General features: G+C 38.7%; 2 protein-coding genes across 3 annotated transcripts in view; one reads left to right on the forward strand and one right to left on the reverse strand.

Annotated features, from left to right (window-relative positions):
- Positions 1 to 1,028: 1,028 nt before the first annotated feature.
- Positions 1,029 to 10,349, forward strand: LOC134212480 (small ribosomal subunit protein uS17). 2 transcript variants are annotated; one of them, XM_062690386.1, is made up of 4 exons: positions 1,029 to 1,079; positions 1,552 to 1,668; positions 2,006 to 2,211; positions 10,137 to 10,349. In XM_062690386.1, exons 1-4 carry the CDS (start codon positions 1,068 to 1,070, stop codon positions 10,258 to 10,260), a joined length of 459 nt encoding a protein of 152 aa, XP_062546370.1. In that variant the 5' UTR covers positions 1,029 to 1,067; the 3' UTR covers positions 10,261 to 10,349. The 2 variants fall into 2 exon arrangements, with proteins under 2 accessions (XP_062546370.1, XP_062546369.1); XM_062690385.1 differs by lacking the exon at positions 1,029 to 1,079 and adding an exon at positions 1,162 to 1,200.
- Positions 10,337 to 24,347, reverse strand: part of LOC134212479 (gustatory and odorant receptor 22) — a 33,665-nt gene continuing 19,654 nt past the window's right edge. Inside the window, exon 7 of the mRNA XM_062690384.1 lies at positions 10,337 to 10,835. Within this exon, the coding sequence (XP_062546368.1) occupies positions 10,713 to 10,835 (123 nt within the window). The 3' untranslated portion in view covers positions 10,337 to 10,712. The remainder of the gene's footprint in view (positions 10,836 to 24,347) is intronic.

Below are 24,347 nucleotides of genomic sequence, written 5' to 3' on the forward strand. Positions count from 1 at the left end.
TTTTCTAAGGCAAGGTAAGGTAACAACAATAACACACAAAACAAAATCTGGTCTTTTTAGGTGGCGCCTACGTTGATTGTTTATTCTTGTAGAAAATTTGCTTGTTGCCTGACGACAGTATTTTTTTTATTTGATGTGTAATATCGAGAGCTCCCTCCCAGGGTGAATCCAGTTGTCCATTATCAGCTACCATTTCACGGGCTGCAGAAAGGAAAAAAATTAAATTTGTTTTCTAAAACATTGCTAAATACAAACCTTCAACAAGCTGTGTTTCTACAACTATATCGTCGATAGCAATTTCAACCGTTCGAGAATTGCTATAGGCACTTATTTTAATATAAAACTTATCAAATTCTCAAGAAATCGCAATGTTTACACTCTTTGGTCGGGGAAGATGGCGTGAAATGTGGAAAAAAGTGAATCGAGTGAACAAGAACAGATGTTGTTAGTCTAACCATGTAAGTGGTTAATTATACCACGGCAGCATAGTGTTATTGAAAACTATGTTGTTATTTTGACAGCATCATGAATTGTTGTTTTTACTACACGATCATAGTTAAATTTACTGTAAACTTGTTTTCAGTGAGGAGTATTGCGTCTCTTTGTTTTTAATCCAGGCTCGTTAGTTATAGCCACCCTATAACCAGAGACCGGCGGAGTGAAAAACTGTCGAAATGGCAACGTATGAAAATGCATGAAATCGTGACAATGATACTGGCAGCACTTGAACTTTTTGCTTGCTTCTTATGGAAGCAAAAAGTAAACAAGTCGAAATGGAACCGCTTTTGACGGTTCGATTGGAAACAAGATGGCGTCTTCGCCGATCTCTTATTCTAGTATTTCTATAGTTAGTTAAGTCCATTGAATAAATACTTTATAGTCAAAAGAGCATACTTTAAAGTCTTTTGTGTGTAAACTTTTTTAGCAGTGTATATACGTGAACGCGTTCCGTAACTTGATTGAACATAATTTTCTTGTTCATTATAAATGACCACCGGCTGTCAACTAGTGTCAAACCTTGCGTTTAGCTGTTTCCTGCGTTTCCGTCTTTCTTTCCCAACGTCAAGATGGCTGATCAGGTACTGTTCTGCCATCCGTGCTCCGTTTATTTTTTGATTTGTAACTTTGTTTAGTGGTAAAACTAGAACTTTTAGTGATATTACGGTGGGAAATCCAATGAGCATTGATAGTGTTCAAAAAGTTTGTGACTAAAGTGCCAACTTTTTGTCAAAAAGTGATAGTTTTACACGTGTATACAAAATTGTTCGATCGTTTTGAAAACAAATGTTCCAGGGAGGTGATGTTCCGCGGTTCCTCTGCTAAATGATGAAAAAATCATGACGGTCTGCTGACGCCAACGTGAAGAATGTCAGATTACCAACCCAATTAAAATCACAACTGATTTGTGCGAGGAATCGTGCATCCGACGGTTTCGGAATTTCACTCCCGGAGAATTTGTTTACACGATCGAGTGAGAGCTGTCAAAGTGATTCTAACCCCAAACTTTCTTGTTTTCTTTTTCCGTACACTGGGGTGTCCTCTGGACAACAGAACGAGCGTGCGTTCCAGAAGCAAAACGGTGTTAACCTGAACCGTAAACAGGTGAACAAGAAGAAGGGCCTGCGTCTGCACCACAGCATCGGTCTCGGTTTCAAGACCCCCAAGGAGGTAAGTGCAGTGTCCTTGTCTTCGGATGGGTTGCATCGCAAAATGTCCGAGTGCTCTCTTCATGATGATACCCCTCACGATGGTCTTCTGAATACCACATGAGGATACCTATCTCTAAACCCAATAATTTGTCTGAGAACAGAGAGTCAAAGCATCCAGGGCTGGTAGCGAATATTTCTTTCAGTGAGATTGTCGTTTATTTAAATCAAGGAAACAGTTATTTTGTTGAAAGCTATTTTATTGAATGAAATAATTCGCAATGAGCTTTTCTTATTAAATAATCTTGACGTGCGATGTCCGTGATAAGAAAAGTGTTCTAATCAGTTTCCAATTTTAGGCCATCTCCGGAACCTATATCGACAAAAAATGCCCCTTCACCGGACACATCGCCATTCGTGGCCGAATCCTGACTGGAGTGGTCCGTAAGATGAAGATGCAGCGGACTATTGTAATCCGTCGTGACTATCTGCACTTCATCCGCAAGTACGATCGTTTCGAGAAGCGTCATCGAAATTTGAGCGTGCATCTGTCGCCGTGCTTTAGGTGAGTTTTATCCCTTTCTTTTGTCCCTGGCGGAAAACATTTACCATTGTGCGATCAATTTCATTACAAAAGCCGAATTTTGAAATGTGTTCCATGATGAATTTGAAGTATGTACTGTGTTCTACAACTTTGTATGAATTTCACACCACGATAAAATTTCAAAATTCAGCCTATGGAATGAATTATTGACAAAAATGGACAAATGGAAACTCTGACTAAATTGAATGAATGAAAGCACGCTTGGTGCAAACGCAAGTGTTCACTCTGTGTCATTCGGAATACCCATAGAATGATGCTATTTAATCTTGCAACAGAAAATTAAGCAGCATAACTATTCACGGAACGGTTCATGGTTCTTGTTGCCAATTGACGTTTCGATGCAAGTAGCTGGTACAACGTCCCATTATGAAATAAATATCTCGATACGATCTACATAGGCTATTGCTCTTCTCGTGAAGAATCAGTTTTTTGCAGTCATTGTATAAGGGACGCGCTGTAAGGCTTATACTGAAAATGAAAGCAAAACGACTTACAAAAAATCAAGGCAAGTGTTCACTCTGTGTCATTCGGACTACTCATAGAATGATGCTATTTAATCTTGCAACAGTAAAGTAAGCAGCATAACTATTCGCGGAACGATCAACTGTTTTTGAGTTATCGAGGACAATAATTATTGACGTTTCGATGCAAGTAGCTGGTACACGATATAGAATTTTATTTAATTTTAAGTAACTACATTAAAAAGTTAAGGAACAAAAAACAGACGTTACACTTAGAAGAAAATTCGTTCAGTATAATCGCATACTGTTACTAACCATTTTTAAATCTACAACGGTATAAAGCGTATTGTAAGGACCCGTTTTGTTTTGGCGATGTTCTTTAAATTTCCCGTTGCGGAGTACGGGAGTACTAGTACACTGTATTGAAAATACAGAATTACTAAGTATTTTTCAAGGCAACTTCCGGAGAAACTTCCAAAGGGATTTCTGGATAAATTTTTAAAGGAATTCCCGGAAAAATGTCTGAAGGAAGCCCATAGGAATTATTAGCGTTTTTTTTTTTAATTATTCTTGGAGGAATTTTAAAAGGCATTTCAGGAGGAATTACCAAAAGGGTTCTTTAAGGATTTTTAAGCGATTTTTGAAAAAAAAAATTAAAGGTATTTGTAACGGATTTGTGTTCAATATCGAAAGTATTCCGAATGAATTTTCCACTGAAATTCCAAAATTAATTTCCGATTAAATTCCGTAATATATTTCAGAATGAAATTTTTATGAAAATATTAAAGGAATTTTCGAAGGTTAAAAGGATTTTATGGTAGGGTTGCTAAAAGAAATTCTCTAGGAATGTCTGAATAAAGAAATTTTCGAAGAAGTTACTGGAAGAATTTTCAAAAAAAATACCGTGGAGGCACCATATTTGAGGCAGTTAAGAAAATTTTAAAAAGAATCATTATTTAAAACTGGGGCGTCTCGTGGACTTTTGCTACACCTGTTCTACCATGCTGATAAAAAATATTCATCAAGCTGAGTGGTTACGAATGAAAGTTGTGCATTTGATCTAATATTGAAACCTTTTTTTGTACAACTTAACCAAATATTAGAAGAAAAAGCCTTCTATAAAAAGTTCGGTTTTGGAGCAGTTCTATAGCCTTTCCGTATACTTAGTATACGAGAAAGGCAAAAACAATTTAAATAAAAAGGATTTACAAAACAATAAATAGCTTATTAATCTCTTTTGTTACAAAAATGTTTTAATTTAGATGCACTTAAAATTTTAAACTCTCGCAAATCGTCTAAAATCTAACTTGCTAACAGTTGGCAATAACTGGATATTGCTCAGAATAGAGATCTTTTAAATCGGCTCATTCCACCATTCGGGGTACACGGGTCCCATCGCCGCTAATATTTTAACTCTCACATATTTTGTTGTTATGAAAGAAATGTTATTAACCATCATTAGTATAATTGTTTGATGCGACCCCAGATTGTGACGACCAATGAATCACATTTTGAAGCTGAAATGTGTTCCGGTTATTTAATTTTTCAAATTTAGTGAAAACTATACCTTTTTCTCTATGGTGATCAGGGAATCAATATTCGAGCAACGCCTAACAATATACCCTTTGTCGTCAACAGAGTTTGTTACTGACAAACGCACCTAGCGACAAACCTTTATCAGAACCCGAACACAATATGACAAGAATCATTTGCCTTGCATGCTCTGATATTTCCGAGAATACGATGCTAATATTGTAATCATTGTTGGATTCTCGAATATTTCCATAAAAGCAGAAACTATGATAGCATAAAACCGAAATTTGCTCTAGAAATAATGCAAAATAACGGGATGAAAAGTTAGCAACAAGATTGTCTTCTTTTTTGTTGCTGACAAAATTTTTCGGATCTTTGTCATTATTATCTCCGACAAAAACAAAGCTTTGTCGTTGGTTCTCTTTTGTCGCTTGTTTCGCAAGCGCATTTCAGAAAAATTGATTCCCTGATGGTGATTAATTTTGAGTATTCGTAAAAAGCATTATTTAATGTCTTTTTTGAAAACGCAAACATTAATTTAATATTGTTCTTGATGCATTGCATATTCATCAGGAAAAAAAGAAAAACAGTTTCCAATCATCGGAATATGAACGAAAGCGCGCGTGGTGCGCGTGCGCCTTTCGGCAAAGCACAAGCCCGACACTATGATCGAGTCTAACCGAAGGTGCGTCGCTTCGTTGATTGTTCTCGCAGCGCGTCGAACGGGTTTGACTCCTGCGCGCATAGCAGAACTTGCATCTAAACGTGCTTGCTTCGCATGCGAAAGAGGATGATGTGAGGAAACGGAGAAACTGGTTCTTTGCGCGCGGAGAACGAGTGACCATACCAAAGAGAAAATTATTTCAAATCATTTGTCATGCCGCAGAACTTTAAATTTGACATCTGGTAGCGCTGCTGTTGGTTCTTCATTATGGATCGCACGACTGGCAAAAGCTTTCTATGTGATGGGGTGTGGTGTGTCGGAGAAACACATATTTAGCTACAAAGTTGGCGACGTGCAAATACTGACCGAGTTAAATGTAGAAGAATTTTATGTATACTGCAGAGGCATCAGTTTGAATAAATCAAATGCAAGAAATTCCATTGTTAGGATGTCAATTCATTATTTTTTGTTTTATTTCACGGATGTTCCGGAATTTTTGGAAGGCCTCAGCATGTATAAGCCACATGATTAAGTGGATACTCATAATACAAAAACAAATGCATCAGAAATATTTATCTTGATGTTTAACGATAGTTTTCATTTTTTGGGATCCTCCAGATTTCCCGGAGAACCACATGGTGATTAGAGGTGTGTGCCGTCGCCGCCGACAGTTTATGGGAATCCCGTTGAAATTCCAGAGGATTTCTCGTGAAAAGGCTATTGTTGCGTTTGAAAGTTATAAAGAAAATGGTGCATCAAACCGAGCCATATGAGCGCCATATAAAGTTGGTGTCTTGACTAAATACGAGAAAGGCAGTATCACTACTCGGTGAATTAGGTTGGGTTTTTCGTTCAAAAATTGAAAAAGCTTTTCGTAAAAACTAAGAACTTTTAATGACAATTCTGAAGAATATCCTTCGAAATCTCGTAAACACCGTTGAAATTCTGTGTAGGAAGATTTTTTTGTAGAATTTTAAAGAAAGAAAGACAGGATCACCATCTTTGACCAGAGCTCGCACAGACTGAATACTTAACACCAAATATAGTATATTAACAATATAGTCCACTTCGTAAATACCCATATATTAGGCAAGAGACAGCACATTAACACCATCTTGCGTCACAAAAGGCAACTAACGCCTAAAAACGATAGCCAAGGGGTGCGTTAATTGCGAAAATTACACTAATTTTACACTTTTTGAAAATTTGAATCACATTTTTTTAAATTTTATTTTTAAACTCAGATATCAAAATGGGGTCATGGGATGATTTCTAGCATATCATTTTGAAATGTTATGTTGCATACTGAATTATACGTTTAAGCACCCCTCGGAATGTATCTTCACTACATTGCTTGCCTTTTGTGACACCGCGGCGCTACTGCATTGTCTCTTCAAATCAGCCAGAGTGGACTATATTGGTAATAGAGTATATTTGTTAACACTTAGCATAAGTACATGTGATAGATTTAGTTCGGAAAAGGTATTGGAGGGTAACCGCCCCTTCGGTGGGGTTTGATCCCACGACCCCAGTTCGCATGATAGGTGCTTTCCCTACTAAGCTACGAAGGACCTCCGTCCACCGCAGCTTAGCGGGTACTGATGAAACCAAATTCCCAGCACCAAGTACCAGCCGATCTCTCGCAATACGTTTTCAGAACTAACTCTCTCAAATGTATTTTTGTACACATGTCAACCAAGTAGGATGAGTATTTAGTATTGTCCGGCTCCTATACACTTGCTTCATCAGCAACGGCGCTCAATGAAGTAGGGTTGTGTGAGGTTGTGCCAGTTTGGTCGTCAGATCCCGACCCGACCACACAAGCGAAGAGAGATCGCCACTCGAGATCAGTACATTCAAAGCTAAAGGGGCGGTTACCCTCCAATACCTTTTCCGAACTAAATCTATCACATGTTGTACATATGCATAATTAAGTTTCAGACATAGTAATTAATTTCCACTCCGGGTGGCTTAATACCCGGCATATAGGCAATTAACTTTGAATGTACTGACTTAGCATAAGCCAACGGACAGGACATTCATACAGCACCTAGTGAACAAGTGGAGCGTTTTCCGCGTCACGGAATGTTTTCTCCTTACTAGGGCGGGAATCAAACTCACACTCCATGGCTAGCAAATACGCTTAGACGACTGACGCCACTAACAATGCAAATTCCAGAAATTTCCCGGGTAAAGGTTGGTATCGTGTTCAAAAGAAATTTCTTTTTCTATCTCAATCACATGTTAAATTCCGTTTACTGAATCGGAAAAGTAAAGAATCGAAACAAAATTCTTTCAACAGTATCCACCTGACAAGAACAAAAAATAAAATTGGAATTTGTAAGGTTCCCACGCAAAGTAATGGGAGCTGTCACTTTACTTACGGAAAAATATTCTGCTCGATTATTCCGTAAGTACAAGTCGACATTGTTGTTTCAAAAGGGCGAAAGTCGCAAACGTAAACATTCACACTTAACCAGGGTTTTGGTGTTCGGTAATTATTTTTACAGATCTAGCTCAGTAAAATATGATTTTACTGAGAAATCAGTAAACCAAATGTCAAAAATGATATTTTTACCGGTGACTCAGTTAATGGAAATAAAATTATTGACGACTGTCAAAAAATTACTGATTTTTTCGGTAATTATGTTTTGTTCGGCAAAAAAAATACTGACATGGACCGTAAACAATATATTTTTACCGAACACCCCGTCAAATATGCTTACAAGATTACCGAACACATCTGTTAACCAGCAACTGCAACTTGATAACAAATTTAGTCGCCATTTGCATTAATCAAGGACGGTGTTGCAGTTTTATCTCTAGCGTAGTTTTGCATTTTCAGTGCAAAACTACGCTAGATTTCAAAATAAAATAATCTGTGGACAATCCCGAACAGGACAAATTTAAATATTCAGCATAATAAAATAATGCTTTCCGGTATTTTGTGTTAAACAATAGGTCTTAGAGACTTCTTAAATAAAGCACAGAAATATAAGATCGCAAATTCTTCTTTCTGTCACTCCTATTCTTCCTTCTTTCAAATGGGAAAAAAGTGATTTAATAATCGTGTAATTTACACCATACGCTTACATTTAAAAATCTAGTTGTTATTGCAAATATTACTTATTTCCTATTTATTATATTATTTCAAGTATTATTTTCTATTTTGAATTTTGAACCCAAAAAAAAACATCTTTTTACCGATCGATCGGTAATACAAATAAAGTTTTACCGAAAATATTGGTAAAATTTTACCGGCGTCCTGTTATTTTATTGACAGCCACGGTGAAGAAACAGCCTCAGAAATTACTGAACACGTCGTCAATTTTTTACCGAACAAACTGTAATTTTTGACAGTTCATATTGATTTTTGTTTGCTGAGCGTTCGGTAATCCAAAAAATTACCGGGCTCATTACCGAACGCTCAGCTGTTTGAAAACCCGGTAAAATTTTACCGACCCCAGTAATCTGAGTTTACTGTGTTGACTTCTTTCGCTGATTTCAAGAAGATTAGAGACTTCTGACCGTATTTTCCAGTTCCGTTCGATAGAAGACACGGAGCGCCACCAGTTCCATGTGGTTGTTAGCTGGGAGCGGTCCTAGTTGTTGAGGAATTTGCAGGAAAAGTCATTGTTTACGTTTGCGACATTGGCCCTTATGAAACAACCGTGTCGAAGTGACATTTTGCTCCATGCAGATTAGTTGTCAAAATTCCGCTTGGTAATATTGAACAAAATTCCGTAACCTCTCTACTTTTCAAGTCGATACTGGCCTTAAATTGTAAGGAATCTCGAAGAATTCCCTGCGTAAATCCGAAGATTTCCTGTTGAAATCCACAGAATTCCACGTTGAAATCAAATGTTTTGACGGGGAAAGGCCGTTTGTTTTTGGCCGAATATGTCATTAATCCGAAACTCAACTGGCATAAAATCATTTGGCCGAAATAGACATATGGCCGATAATGTCGTTCGGGCGAACAGGTCATTTGAGTGAAAAGTCGTCTAATCGAATAGGTCATTTAGGCAAAAAAAACCTAGATGGTCGTTTGGTGGAAAAGGGCCATTTGGCCGAAATGAACATAATTGTGTTGTTTGCCCGAGCTGCCAAAAAAAAATCGTTTGCCCGAAAATGCTGCTTGGCCGTTCAAGGTATCATAAGGTCGAAAACGGTTTGCGACGTACGGGTGAAGATCATACGGCCGAACTGATAATTTGGCCGAAAATGACGTTTGCACCGACAGCTCATTTGTTCGAAAATGGCGTTTGGCTGAACGGGTCGACATTTTTCGCCGTATAATCCGATCAGCCGAATAACATTTTCGGCCAAATTGCCCAGCCTGCCCAGTGGCATAGGCAAATTCCTAAACAATTTCCCTTGAAAATTTCAAAGAATTTCCCGTGAAAACTTTAGAGCAATTCCTGTTAAAAATTCGAAAAACTTGGATCTCCTGGGACAGCTCATTAGATTCTTCCGGGGAAATTAAAAGGATCCTCCCGTTAATGTCTTAAATATCCTAAAAAAAACTTTACGTTACGAACGCAATAAAAAAAAAATCGCCAAGCCATCGCCGACCAAAATTATGACAAACTTTGCCGCCGACGATTTTCGGATCCGGCACTGTCCTCTAATGGTAGTCAGAATCCATGAACGGACCAACGGGATATTTTATTAGATGTTATATTACCGAAATAAACATTATTTGAGCAAAAGATAAATTTTTAGCAACAATAAAAATGGCTCGATTATCCGGAGTGAAATTTTTTTCAACACTCTGAATAATCGAGTCCGGCATGTATATATATATATATATATATATATATATATATATATATATATATATATATATATATATATATATATATATATATATATATATATATATATGTTTTTACATATTCTGAATCTGCATAAAAAACTGAGCCTAATCCCAATTTTTCACCATTTTTGGAGCCCCGGAACTATTTTTAATTTATATTGGACTAAAAATTTGTTCTTATGCTGCGTGGGCCAACTGTCATTCTATGAATGTTAGTGTCATTCTATCGATTGAAATGGCTTATTGTTTGCTGTATAAAAATGTAAATAAAAGGTTTACAAACAAAATAAAAATATGTTGAATATCAGCAAAGCATGCTCTTTATGTTAAACTATAAAAAACCTCATATTTTTCCTTGCTAAACATCCCAATTCTAATCTGTTTGTCTGTTTCTCCTTTTCACTTGCAGAGACGTTGAGGCCGGAGATATTGTGACCGTTGGCGAGTGCCGGCCCCTGTCAAAGACCGTGCGCTTCAATGTGCTGAAGGTGAGCAAAGTCGCCGGAGCCAAGAAGAAGTTCAACAAGTTCTAATAATCTAAGCCGCGGTATGTTGTAAGGAAATGTAAATGGAAGAAAATAATATATTCCATAAAAAAACGCAAACAAATGAAGGAAAGCAATGTGCAATGGTTTATTCCAATCCTGAAAGAAATTCACCTTCAGTATTTTAATATTGTTCCAATTCTTGACCTTTTCAATTCATTACTTGTTGAAGTCATAGTACACTCTGTTCAATACTCAAATATTTGACAAGACATGTGTTTAGCGTAGTCCAAAAAGTAACCTAAAAAGTAACTATTCAGCATTATCATCATGAAAGTTATACTGAGTATGGCATGTGTATAAAAGACCACCAGATCAACCGCACCGCGTTCAGTTTAGATTTTTTTAGAGTGTACTGATAGTTTTACCAATTTGGACGTTATACAATAAGTTGATTCATCAATCAAGCAAACATCGTATTTGTTGTCTTGTGTTAGCTTCTAACTTGGATAAGTTAGATTCGCTCTGAGAGCTGGAATGAGTGCTTTTCTAGCACTTTGTCGTAGTAAGGTCAGCTTGAACTGCATCAGGACCACCAGGTAAGTTGCCATGAACGATATGTTCTGAAAGTATAGAAAAAGATTTATTAGAAATATTAAAGGTGGGCACAACATTTAGGTATTTTCTTCTTCAAAGTTTTACCCGTAAATTACCTGGACGAACTCATAATTTTAAAAACTATGTATCACAGAGGTTTTTGCTTGGAACTTTCACTAAAATCAAGGGGAATAGTTATACTTTTATGTACATGCAAACCATCCCCTCCGAACTCTCCTCTTTTTTATGGTTGAGACAATTATGTTGCCCAAAAGCGTAGTTTTAGGCTGTGATATATAAAACTGGTCCGTTCATCAGCACAAACAAGCAAAGCTATTCAATATGACTCAATTGTATGAGGTTTGTGCAAATAAAGTGCCAAGAACTATCTGAAAGCCTCCAATAATCCAATTTTATATGCATGAAGCATGAACCTATAGTAATCCAACATTCAAATAAGTCCAACGCAGATGATCAATATTCTCCAAAATGTCCTGAAGTTGAGTTCAATTTATCTACCAGGTCAACTAAGCACGGCATCGAACTGATAGCAACCCAGGCTGTCCAAATAAATTCCTATGAGCGAAGTTGACATGGTATAACAATTGATATCAACTGCTGAACAATTTAGAGGACCTAGAATAACTTATGTAAGTTAAAACAGTGGATTATTCGTCAGAGCTCTCAGAACCTAGGAGGATTTTCTGGATTGCGATCGGGTTGGTTGAGTAGGTAGATCAATTGTTTTGAAGGGGCCAGAAACCACGTGGTCATATAGGGGGTTGGAGGGGGGGTTTGGAAAATGACCACGGTAAGCCACATGGGGGGAGGGGTGGTGTTGCTCTCGAACCACGTGGTTTTTTTACACGAAAAACTTTTGGTAAATAACAATAGCGGTGTAAAAAATACAAATCATTAAAATTTAATGATTAAATCATTAAACGCAAAGCTCATCTAAGGGCCGATGCACACGTAGCGTCTTTTCAACTCAGCGTTAAAAAGACGTAGGTGTGCATCGAGAAAAATCGATAACGCAGCGTCGGTCGCAACGCCGATACGTATCTGCATTATTTGACCATCTTATCTAAGATCCTGCTGAGGGTGACTGGGTTCGATTCCTGGTGCCGGTTTAGATAATTTTCGGCTTGGAAATTGTCTCGACTTCCCTGGGCATAAAAGTATCATCGTGTTAGCAGGGCTGGTAGCAAGTCACTTTTTAGTGACTTGGTCACTATTTTGAGCCTAGTCACTAAAAAGTCACTATTTGCATCCAAAAGTCACTAAAGTCACTATTTTTCGGAAAATGGTCACTAAAGTCACTATTTTCGCACCACCGTTTGTTAAAAAAAAGTTCAAAACAAAAATCATTTGTGCCTACTATTATCATCAACCAAATCAAATGTAAATCTGTTAGCAAAATATATAAAGTTTGAAAAATTGCTCCAAAGCCGTCTTATGAAAGGCAGAGTGGGTTCGAACCATGGACTTCGGGATCGAGAGACACACAGACAGACCACACAGCGAAGCTTGGGCATACGTTTAGGCAACGCCGTATATAAAGCGCAGGATTGTTACGACTACGAGGATTTCGCGATTTTCGCGGTTTTTGCTATTCTCGCGGATTTGATGCGGATTTACATAACGGTTGAGGCTTCGCGCGGATTTAGTTTTGGGTGGAAATTTAATAAATAAGGAGCGTAGGGTTTTTTTTTGTCTGCTGCTTCTTTCAGGCTTAGACCAGAAGTGGTCCATCTTGCCTAGAGCGTAGGGTTTTGTTTTCGATAGCAAAATGGCGTTGAGAAAGGACTCCACATTTTAAGTCTATGCTTACCCAATTTTTTGGATATTTCCAAGCCATTATTGAATGCATTGAGCACTCGTTTAACAAGCATTATAAGGGTAAGAACCTCACTTGTTGTCATTTTTCATCGTTTCTGAATATCAATTTTTTTGTCACGTCAATTTTGTCATAATTCCGAGATATTTCTTAGTTTCTGATTGATTAACCCCTCTAAGACGAACCACACAGCATGATATTGTCGGCGTAGCACCACATTAGAATTCGGACATCGTGACTTCCGAACCGAATTTTCTTCCGAAGTTTTATCTGTCAAACTAATTGATGCGTTGTTTAGCGCATCTTTAGGCGAATCCAGCGCACTACTTCCTGTGTTGGGTAAGTTGCCTGTATCTAGAGAAAAATCCACCTTCGTTATAAAAAACTTCCTAACTTTGTTTCTCTTAGATGAACTTTCACTGTAATTTCTGTAAATTCCGTAAAAATTCCGCCTTGAATTTGGGAAATAATTTTCGGAAGGTTTTTCTTAGGAATTCACCAAACAATATCTACAGGAATTCTCAAAAAGATTTCTACCGGAATTCATGAAAAAATCCGCTTGTATTTGAAGGAGATTTTTTTTTCAGGGATTCGCGGAGAAGTTTTTATAGTAATTGACGTGCAGTTTCCGCGGAAATTCCTGAAAGACAGCAGGAAAATATTCTGCCTTGGATTTATGGTATGAAAGAATTTCCGGAAGTTTTTGTGCTGACATTCGTTATCGGATTTCTGTTGGAATTTCCGTTTGAACTCCTGGAGAAAGATTTTACAAGGATTGAAGTATTTTCTGCACAATTTCTGAAAAAAATCCTAGAAATTTTCACAAGGTTTTCCACAAAAAATCAACTTCCGCTAAAATTTCAGAGTTTTCCAAAGCAATTTCTGCATCAAATTTGGATCACATTTTATGAAACTCGAAACTTAGGTTCGGTAAAATTCATGTTATATATGAGTTAATGTTTTTAATGAAACCGAGATCAGGGTCTCGAAAAAAGCAAATGGCAAATGGACTCTATATGTATTTCAATTTGTTTCAATTAAAAATGTTATTTTTAAAATGTCATCATAATTTTGGATTCTCGTCGAGTCGAGGCAAATCGAGTCAAGTACGAGATACTGAAGACGACCACACAGTTGTGGTCGAAATACGTATCTGCAAAGATATCGAAAATTAATTGGTGGAATTAAATGGAGAGTACTTAATTCGTCTTAGACGGTTGAATACATTCCACTAAAAGAGCTTTATATATTTTTCGGATTCTTTAAGTTTTTTTTTAACAATTTTTCCTTATAAAGATTCATAAGCTTTGTGATTCCAAATAATTCTCTGTTTAGTAATTGATTAGATCATTTAATTTCTTTTTTAACGAAAAACCGTGTTAATTTTTAACGTGCCAAAACTAATGTTCACACGTCTAACTACATAAAAATTAGCGAAAGCTCAATCCAAAACATCACTTTTTCATACTGTCTTGCAGCTGAATCATCTATACATGGTGAAACTTTTGGAAATATATTTTGACGAGACAATATTTTTTGATCGATATTAAAAGACAGCACAAAATTTGTTATACATCATTCTGCCTTTTTCATACACAAACTGCAGTTTCACGAAAAACTTCGAGCTCATGTTAATCTTTATTACCACAATGCTGTAGAACTTGCTTCAAAATCGTTGTTGAAATTATAAGCATGGTTTAGTGTAACAAGTTGTAACTTGTCACCTGCTCCCGTGTGTTACGGAATAAGGTTTACCATGGTCATATTGCTAGCCTCTGGATGTCCCAACGAATACCTTCCTCAATATCCAACTCTGCGGTATTTATGATCGTGTCGCCAAGTCCGTTGTCCCCTGCTAAGATCCATCCTCTCCCTAGTTACGATGAAGATGCACACGGCCAGCAGTAGTAATCCTCATGATTTTGTAATTTTTGTCTTCTCTTGATTTCTGATAGCATTCTAATAAGGATTTGAAAAAACATGATATCCCTAGTTTCCGATCTACTACGAGTTACACATTAACAATACGAATGCAACTCAGCTCACTACCTGGTTAGTACTTCATACAAAAGTCACTATTTGGTCACTTTTTCTGCTTCTGAAAGTCACTATTTGGTCACTTTTTTCGTCATCGTTGGTCACTAAGTCACTATTTTGAACGGCATTTATCGCTACCAGCCCTGTGTTAGCCTCATGATATACGAATGCAAAAAAATGGTAGCCTGGCGTAGAAACCTCGCAGTTAATAACTGTGGAAGTGCTTAATGAACACTAAGCTGCGAGGCGGCTCTGTCCCAGTGTGGATGTAATGCCAAGAAGAAGAAGAAGCCTAAGCTCCTATATCTATACATAAATAAACGAAAAATCCCAAATTAATCCTTTTATTTTTCGATAAAATTCAAGATATACTGAAGGTGGTAACTTCGTTTTTCTGTAAAATAAGCATAATACATTATGTTACAATCAAGTTATGACGATCGACACCCCCACCCCCCTTCGCCAAGGCCCCGATGCCATTTTTGAACGATTCCTAAATATAAATAGAAGACAAACAAAACCGCATACATAATATAATATGGAAATAAGGAGATGTATAAAACAAAAACTATATTCAAATTTGCCCTTGAAATCACCCAAACTTCACCATAACTCCACACCACCCATCATACCACACACGCTAACTTTCACCTACTCAGTGACTGAGTACAATTGTATTGCTCTCTCTTTCTATCCCACGGAAATTTTACTCAATTTCCGTCAAAAGCAGGACCAAGATTTTTTTTATGTACAGGTTATCCGACTTCGTCAGTAGATGGGAATAACCAGCGCGGGGGGGAAACATACATTTTCAGTGCAAAACGTAAACAAACGAGCATAAATTCCATACAAAAATCCAAGATGGCTGAGTTGGGGATATTGACAGTCAAGTCGGGTAACCTGTATACATAAAAAAATCTTGGTGCACACTACCAAACCAAACAGCATGTTGATTGTTGAAGCATCAATGAAACCCCTCTTTTACCCCTTCCAATGTATGACACAAAACAAACGCAAACACCACCATGGCCACGAGCGTACGAACCAGCAGTTAATCGTGTCGTTATCGAGTGCAATTTCTGTTGCCAACGATGAAACTTACAACTGTGTTGGTACGAATGCTTCGATAAAGTATAATGGCAATAAACATCATCGAGTCGGCTCTACACTTAAAAGCGCGTACGTTGTTCGTCGATTAGTTTTCGTGTTCAACACGTTCCACATTGCAAGCTTTGAAAAGCTTTGCTCGTTGCGTTAGCGTTATCGATATTGTCGTAGCGAGGTTTCTAACCCATCGGGCGAACGTAATTTATATTATAGCATGGTAGCTGCTCAATGCTCGTAGTCCCGATTACAGGTATACCTCGATTATATGGACTTTTTCGATGCAAAAAAGTCCATATACAGTAGACGTTCGATAACTGCAAGTCATTTAACTGCAATGCTTTTTAACTGCAATTCGATAGTTGTAACAGTTTTGCAGTTATCGGACCGCCAAACTTCAAACTGATGTCAAACTCAATGACAGCTGCATTGCGCTGCACATTTGGATGCACTTTTATTGCATCTGACGTCGATTGACAACCGTTTGACGTCTAGAATGCGTTGCAGTTATCGAACGGCATTCGTTAACTGAAAAGTAAACATTTTGCAGTTATCGAACGGCTACTGTAATCGAATTTTCCATATAATCGAAGCAAATTTTTTTTCTCGAAATTTATGTTACACGATGAAATAAGTCTTAAAAGTTGAAAGAAAATATCCATATATTGCCTTACAGTCTAATCCGCATGATTGGTCTCATTTTATGACAACTCAGTAGATTATGATTTTCTAGAAGAAGGTAACCTTTTTTCCAGCCGCTTGTTTCTAAGATTACATTAGTAATGAAGACTTCGCCCAGCTAAATGTGAGCACACTTATACTTATTCACGAATTGTAACTACAGTGCCTTCCTGTTTCAGCAACAAAGCAAACACTGAGTGATCGAGAAAGGTATATGTTAGATTCAAAAACTGGCTTTATATAGAAGGACTGACACTTGTCCTCTTTTGATTTGATCGCAGCAAATTGAAACCGATGTAAAGTTTTGTCCTATTGTCTCCTTATGAAAATTGGCCGGATTGGACTATGGGCTCAGAAGATATGACCAAAATGCATTTGTTTATGCAAAAATCGCGTAGAAACAGTCTCACTTTTCTGACACTTATCTTTAAAAGATCTCCTTGCAACAAGTTGCGTTTGATTGATATTCTTAAAAAGAATTTAACCAAGAGAGAACCAATTTTTCCCGTTTCCCGTCATTTCCCACCAAAAAATGTATCTCGTTTTATTGTCTCAGTCAATTATTTGACTTATTTAAGTTCAACTTTTTTACAGAATTCGTATTTTAGACTAAACAAAAATCGGAAAAGTGCCGCACGTTTGAAGAATTGGAATTGGCCTTATTTTAATTCAAAATCGGGCGAATGTTAGGTCAAGCTTGGAAACCGGCACTATTCGTCAAAAAGTATGGCGTCAAAAAGTATTGAAGAATCGATTGAGCGGATAAAAATTGTTGACGGGAAATGTCAATTGCACAGTGCACCTGCTAAGTGGAATATTAAAGGATAAATTGTTATGGCTATTTTGGACTATGTTCGTATATTAAAGCAGGGCTGTATTTTGCAACGGGTTTCAAAATTCAAAACGACGCACAGTGGCGGACCCTCATAATAATCCCGGACAAAACTTGAAATTGCATTCAAAATTTCACCACCGCGCGCTGTTGTATTTTGTACAACACTAACGAAAAACACATCGCTCACATTACACAGCATGAACGAGTTTGCATGAGCGTTTCAGGATCACGCTTTGCTGAACGGTTTAGCAGCAATTGATTTAAGAACTGCTAACAAGAACATTCTAAAGATATTCAATTTCTTTTCCTACCATTGAGCGTCAGTATAATCCTTAAGCCTTGTGCTGAACAAATGTGAATACCAGGATATTCGACAACATTTATTTAAACATAAAGACTGCTCGAAGAGTGTTCAGTTTTTACATTCAAATAATTATCAAGTTCGTCCAGAAGAAATAATTCCAGGTTTGAAAACCATTTGTAACTTTATGTATCACATATTGAAATAAACTCTTCCAGTTTCGTGGATATACCTAAAAAATCAGTCTCAGTGGGTCCGGTTTGCTAAATTTTGATGCGTCATCCGTCCTTCTATACTTTATTCCATGCACCAAAATCAGAAAAAGGATGGAAGCAAAGATCTAACAGCTAAATATGACAATCTCATCTTATCACTTGCTCCGCATACTGTCAGTCAGACAATTCACTTCACGTTTTCGTATGGCAGAGATCACCAAAAACACGCATTATTTTTCACCACCTATTTGTAAGGACGTGGCCGTGGCTATTGCAGATTAAAGAATTGTATATTTATCATTATTTACAATGAAATTTTCCAACGCGAAAATGGTAAATCAAACAAGTCAATCGAACATATGACTCAGAGTGCATCTCCATATATAACATCACAACATGCCTTACGGGCCTTTATTTGCCCCAATGTACCATAATAAATATAGAATCAATGTAAAATATGACTTACAATATTTAACATCTTTTTAAAACACCAAAAATCAAAACAAAAATTGAGCGAAAAAAAAATGTCCATATAATCGAGGTAAAAAGTCCATATAATCGAAGTCCATATAATCGAGGGTCCATATAATCGAGGTAAACCTGTATATGGAAAAAAATGGAAAACTGCCTAAACCATTTTCCATGTCAGCTGCGAACGCATTAATCAATCTTGATGAAATTAAATAGCATGAAATTAGAAGAGTGGCTCTGCGGAATGTAGCTTATTGCGATAAAATCAGTTGAGTTTAAGTACATGAAAATCGTGTGAGTTTTTGAGGTTTAAAAAGTGACCATACAGACACACACACATACATACACACACACAGACATCACCTCGATTCATCAAACTGAGTCGAATGGTATAAGAAACTTTACTATCAGATGTTCCTGTAAAAAGTTCGTTTTCAGAGTGAAATGATAGCCTTTCGGTACAACTTTGTTGTACGAGAAAGGCAAAACAGGTTGCGATTCACTGCAAGCCTCTTTAATAAAGAAATAATAAAAAAAAGGTTGCGATTCAGTCTCAATTTCCACAAAAAAATGGATAGGAAAAATGGAAAAATATTTAAAAAAAAATCCGCCGCAGATGGTTTTTGGCATCACGCCGACACTTTTTAATCAGCGGACTGCAGCTACAATTTTGAAAAATGTTCATGTTTTTACAATAATCCAAGAAAAAATCTTAAGAAGAAAAACTCAAAAGAATTTCTTGAGAATATTCAGGAAAAATCAAGTAGAGAAATTTCCTGTAAAAACTTTGACATTACTTCATACAATCCTGATAAAGTGCTGGCATTCGGAATTTTTTTTGAACAATTCTCTCTGAAAAATTTTGCTTAGATATGTTGCTACAAATTGGTAATAAAAAAAAAAACAAAACATCTCCAGTGTTAATTCGAAAAATTTTCCTTAAAACTCCGAAAAAAAATCCAAGTGAATTCTGTCTGAAAATTAATAACAGTCCCGTGGGAAATACATATAATTTTCGGTGGAAAAACATTCTAATGAATTTCTTCGACAAGTTCTTCCGAATCTTCACCAGAAATTCTTCTTAATTTACAAAATAAGTTTTTCGAACATTTTAAGGAGTGCACTTCAAAATGTTCAGTCTCCAGTTAGCCTTGCGAGCAAAGGCGTAGGATTGCCAATCCGGAGATGACGAGTTCGATTTTCGTTCCTGTCTAGGATGTTTTCGGGTGGGAAACATTCTCGACACCCTAGGTATAGTGTATCCATCGTACTTGCTACACAAGATATATAATCGTGCAATGGCTGGCATATAAAAGCTTTCAATTTATAACTGAGGAAATGCTAATATAATATACTAAGTTGAAAAGCAGACCAACTTCCAGTTGGAATATGGATTATTTATTATTATTTATTCAGACTAAGGCCGAAGTGGCCTGTGCAGTATGTAAGAGTCTTCTCCATTCGGCTCGGTCCATGGCAACACGTCGCCAGCCACGCAGTCTACGGAGGGTCCGCAAGTCATCTTCCACCTGATCGATCCACCTTGCCCGCTGCGCACCTCGCCTTCTTGTGCCCGTCGGATCGTTGTCGAGAACCATTTTCACCGGGTTATTGTCCGACATTCTGGCTACGTGCCCGGCCCACCGCAGTCGTCCGATTTTCGCGGTGTGAACGATGGATGGTTCTCCCAACAGCTGATGCAACTCGTGGTTCATTCGCCTCCTCCACGTACCGTCCGCCATCTGCACCCCACCATAGATGGTACGCAGCACTTTCCTTTCGAAAACTCCAAGTGCGCGTTGGTCCTCCACGAGCATCGTCCAGGTCTCGTGTCCGTAGAGGACTACCGGTCTAATGAGCGTTTTGTAGATTGTCAGTTTGGTACGGCGGCGAACTCTATTCGATCGAAGCGTCTTGCGGAGTCCAAAGTATGCACGATTTCCAGCCACTATACGCCTCCGAATTTCTCTGCTGGTATCATTTTCGGCAGTCACCAGTGAGCCCAAGTACACAAATTCTTCTACCACCTCGATTTCGTCACCACCGATGCCAATTCGCGGTGGGTGGCTCACATTGTCTTCTCTAGAACCTCTTCCTATCATGTACTTCGTCTTCGACGTGTTGATGACTAGTCCGATCCGCTTGGCTTCCCTCTTCAGTCTGATGTAGGCTTCCTCCATCTTCTCAAAGTTACGTGCCATAATATCTATGTCGTCGGCGAAGCCAAATAGCTGGACGGACTTATTGAAAATTGTGCCACTCGTGTTAATCCCCGCTCTTCGTATTACCCTTCCAAAGCGATGTTGAATAGCAGACACGAAAGACCATCACCTTGCCGTAACCCTCTGCGGGTTTCGAAGGGACTCGAGAATGCCCTGAAACTCGAACTACGCACATCACCCGATCCATCGTCGCTTTGATCAACCGTGTCAGTTTATCCGGAAATCCGTTTTCGTGCATTAGCTGCCATAGCTGGTCCCGATCGATTGAATCATATGCGGCTTTGAAGTCGATGAATAGATGATGTGTGGGCACGTTGTATTCGCGGCACTTCTGCAGTACTTGGCGAATGGCGAACACCTGGTCCGTGGTGGAGCGTTCGCCCATAAAACCCGCCTGGTACTGCCCCACGAACTCCCTTGCAATTGGTGCTAGTCGACGGCATATAATTTGGGAGAGTACCTTGTAGGCGGCGTTCAGCAATGCGATTGCGCGGTAGTTGCTACAATCCAGCTTATCGCCCTTTTTGTAAATGGACACGACACCTTCCATCCACTCCTGCGGCAGAACCTCATCCTCCCAAATCTTGGTAATGACCCAGTGCAGCGCTCTAGCCAGTGCCTCACCACCGTGTTTAAATAGCTCTCCTGGTAGTTGGTCAACCCCAGGGGCTTTGTTGTTCTTCAGCCGGCCAATCTCCTCCTGGATTTCCTGGAGATCCGGGGCCGGTAGAATTATGTCCTGCGCGCGTTCCCCTAGGTCCATCACCATACCGCCATCTTCGTCTGCCACATCGCCATTCAGGTGCTCTTCGTAGTGCTGCTGCCACCTTTGGATCACCTCACGCTCGTTCGTAAGAAGGTTCCCGTTTATGTCCTTGCACATATCAGGCTGTGGCACGTGGCCCTTACGTGAACGGTTCAACTTCTCATAGAACTTTCGTGTGTTATTAGTGCGGTACAGTTGCTCCGTCTCTTCACGGTCTCGATCTTCCTGCTGACGCTTTTTCCTCCGGAAAATCGAGTTTTGTCTGTTCCGCGCCTGTTTATATCGTGCCTCGTTCGCCCTCGTGCGGTGTTGCAGCAATCTCGCCCATGCTGCATTCTTCTCTTCTACTAACTGCTCACATTCGCCGTCATACCAGTCGTTTCTCCGATCCGGGGCACCGTGCCAAGTGCAGCGGTTGCGGTGCTACCAATGGCGGATCGAATATCTCTCCAGCCATCTTCAAGAGACGCTGCGCCTAGCTGCTCTTCCGTTGGGAGTGCCACTTCCAGCTGCTGCGCGTATTCTTGGGCTAGCCTACCGTCTTGTAGCCGCCCAATATTAAGCCGCGGCGTCCGACTTCGACGCGTGTTGTACACCGTCGAGAGTTTTGAGCGCAGGCAAACTGCAACGAGGTAGTGGTCGGATTCAATATTCGCACTGCGGTAAGTGCGGACGTTTGTGATGTCGGAGAAGAATTTACCGTCGATTAGAACGTGGTCGATTTGGTTTTCCGTTTCTTGGTTAGGTGATCTCCATGTGGCCTTGTGGATATTTTTGCGGGGAAAGAAGGTGCTTCGGACTACCATTCCGCGGGAGGCTGCGAAGTTTATGCATCGTTGGCCGTTGTCATTCGATACGGTGTGCAGACTATCCGGTCCGATAACCGGTCTATACATTTCCTCCCTTCCTACCTGCGCGTTCATGTCACCGATGACGATTTTGACGTCCCGCAGTGGGCATCCATCGTATGTCTGCTCCAGCTGTGCGAAGAACGCTTCTTTCTCGTCGTCGGGTCTCCCTTCGTGTGGGCAGTGCACGTTGATGATGCTATAGTTGAAGAAACGGCCTTTAATCCTCAGCTTGCACATCCTTGCGTTGATTGGCTGCCACCCAATCACGCGTTGGCGCATCTTTCCCAGCACTATGAAGCCGGTTCCCAGCTCGTTGGTGGTGCCACAGCTTTGGTAGAAGGTAGCCGCCCGATGCCCGCTTTTCCACACTTTCTGTCCTGTCCAGCAAATCTCCTGCAGCGCCACGACGTCGAAGTTGCGGGGATGTAATTCATCGTAGATCATCCTGTCGCAACCTGCGAAACCTAGCGACTTGCAGTTCCATGTTCCAAGCTTCCAATCGTGATCCTTTATTCGTCGCCTAGGTCTTTGCCGATTATATCGAGTCGCATTATCTCTTATATTGTTCGTAATTATTGGTTTTCCAGGCGGCTTATTGGGCCTGCGCAAACCTCCTGTCTCGCCGGAGGGCCGTCGTGTCAGGGCTGTTTAGCGTCCCACCTAACACCAGGACTTGGGCTTGTGCGCTTTGAGCGGCACACGGTCGCTTTGGCGGAGCCTACTTGCGGATACATGCAGCTTTTTTTAGAGGTTTAACAGGGCCCACTGTCAAACCCCACCACATCCTAGGCAGGCGCCACAACTCGCAGATGGCCTGGGGAGGGATCGTCAAGCCCTTGGACAAAGTCCCTGCTGCCCCTAGTTGGAATATGGAGCCACTTTGATATTTCCGTTGATTTTTTTTTCTCAATTTTGGAATTTTGAAATGAAAATTTTTTGGAATACTTTTTTACGCTCTTTGTGAGCTCTATCAGATTTTTTTTTTTAAATTTTCCAAGTATTTTTTTATTCGAGGCATTATTTAGAATTTCCACGGAAGAGTCTATGATTATCTTCAAAAAATTCTTTGGATTTTCGAAGAATAAATCTTCATTTTTTTGAATTTGAACCAGAAATCATTTCAAAATTTCATCGGAAATTCATTCTTCTTCGGGATGTCATTTTGATTTTTTTGTTGGTTCAGCTAAACATTGCTTTAAATCTTTACCATGCACCATGCACAGGAAATGATTTAGAAGGTTTAAGGAATTTTCACATCAGAAAATCTTTAAAATTTTGATTTAATTTTTAAGGAATTCCTACTGGAAATGCTTCAAAAGTACAACCTTTACAAGTACTACAAAAGTACATTTTTTTTTTCGTTATTTCCACTTGTAAAAACATCGGAATTTCCTCGGGAAATTCATTATTGGTGATTCAGATGAACTTTTTTCGGATCTTAGGAATTTCCATCGGAAATATTTTGGCATATTCCGAATAATTTCTTTTGGAAATTAAAAAAAACTGCTGAAAATTTCTACGAATTTCTTTTGGAAAACGAAAAAAAAATTCCATTGGAAATTTCCTTGGAAGATTCATTAAAGTTGCCCAGAATTTTAAAAAAATCTTTAGAGATTCTGTAAAAAAGTAAGCTGGATTTTTTTTCTATTTTATACTGGAAATTCTTCGGAATTTGATGTTTATTGGAATTTTCATCGTGAATATGCATTTCGGATTCTTCTAGTTCTTCAAAATTTCTACCGAACATTTTTCGGAACTCTTCCACAGAATTTCGGCAAAAAAATGTCGTTGAAATTCTAAGGATTTTCCGGGGAGACTCCGAAGAATTTCTTATCAATATTCCGAAGGGTTTCTCTTGCAACACCAGAATAATTATTCTTGAAAATTAAGAAGATCTTGGAATTTAAAATTAATCCAAGCAATAAATGTAGGCAATAATTTAGGCTTAAGAAGCCTAGTTTTTATGATATTGAATAATTATCATAATTGATCGAAAAAATTAATAATGCACCTAAATGTTCTGATTGCACAAAATTCTAGTAGTGCGCATGAAAAAGGTTATGACATAGAGAAGCTTGCATTTAAAAATCAACATGAAATTCTAAATAAAATGCTTTTAAATTCATAAAAGGGTCTTAGAACTAAGGAGATTCCTGCGATATGAAAAAGTGGCAGTATTCCAGAAAAACACTCCAATTCCTAAAACAATCTAGGTTAA

This window comes from Armigeres subalbatus, chromosome 2 (genome assembly GCF_024139115.2).
Source record: "Armigeres subalbatus isolate Guangzhou_Male chromosome 2, GZ_Asu_2, whole genome shotgun sequence".
Taxonomy (NCBI): Eukaryota; Metazoa; Arthropoda; class Insecta; order Diptera; family Culicidae; genus Armigeres; species Armigeres subalbatus.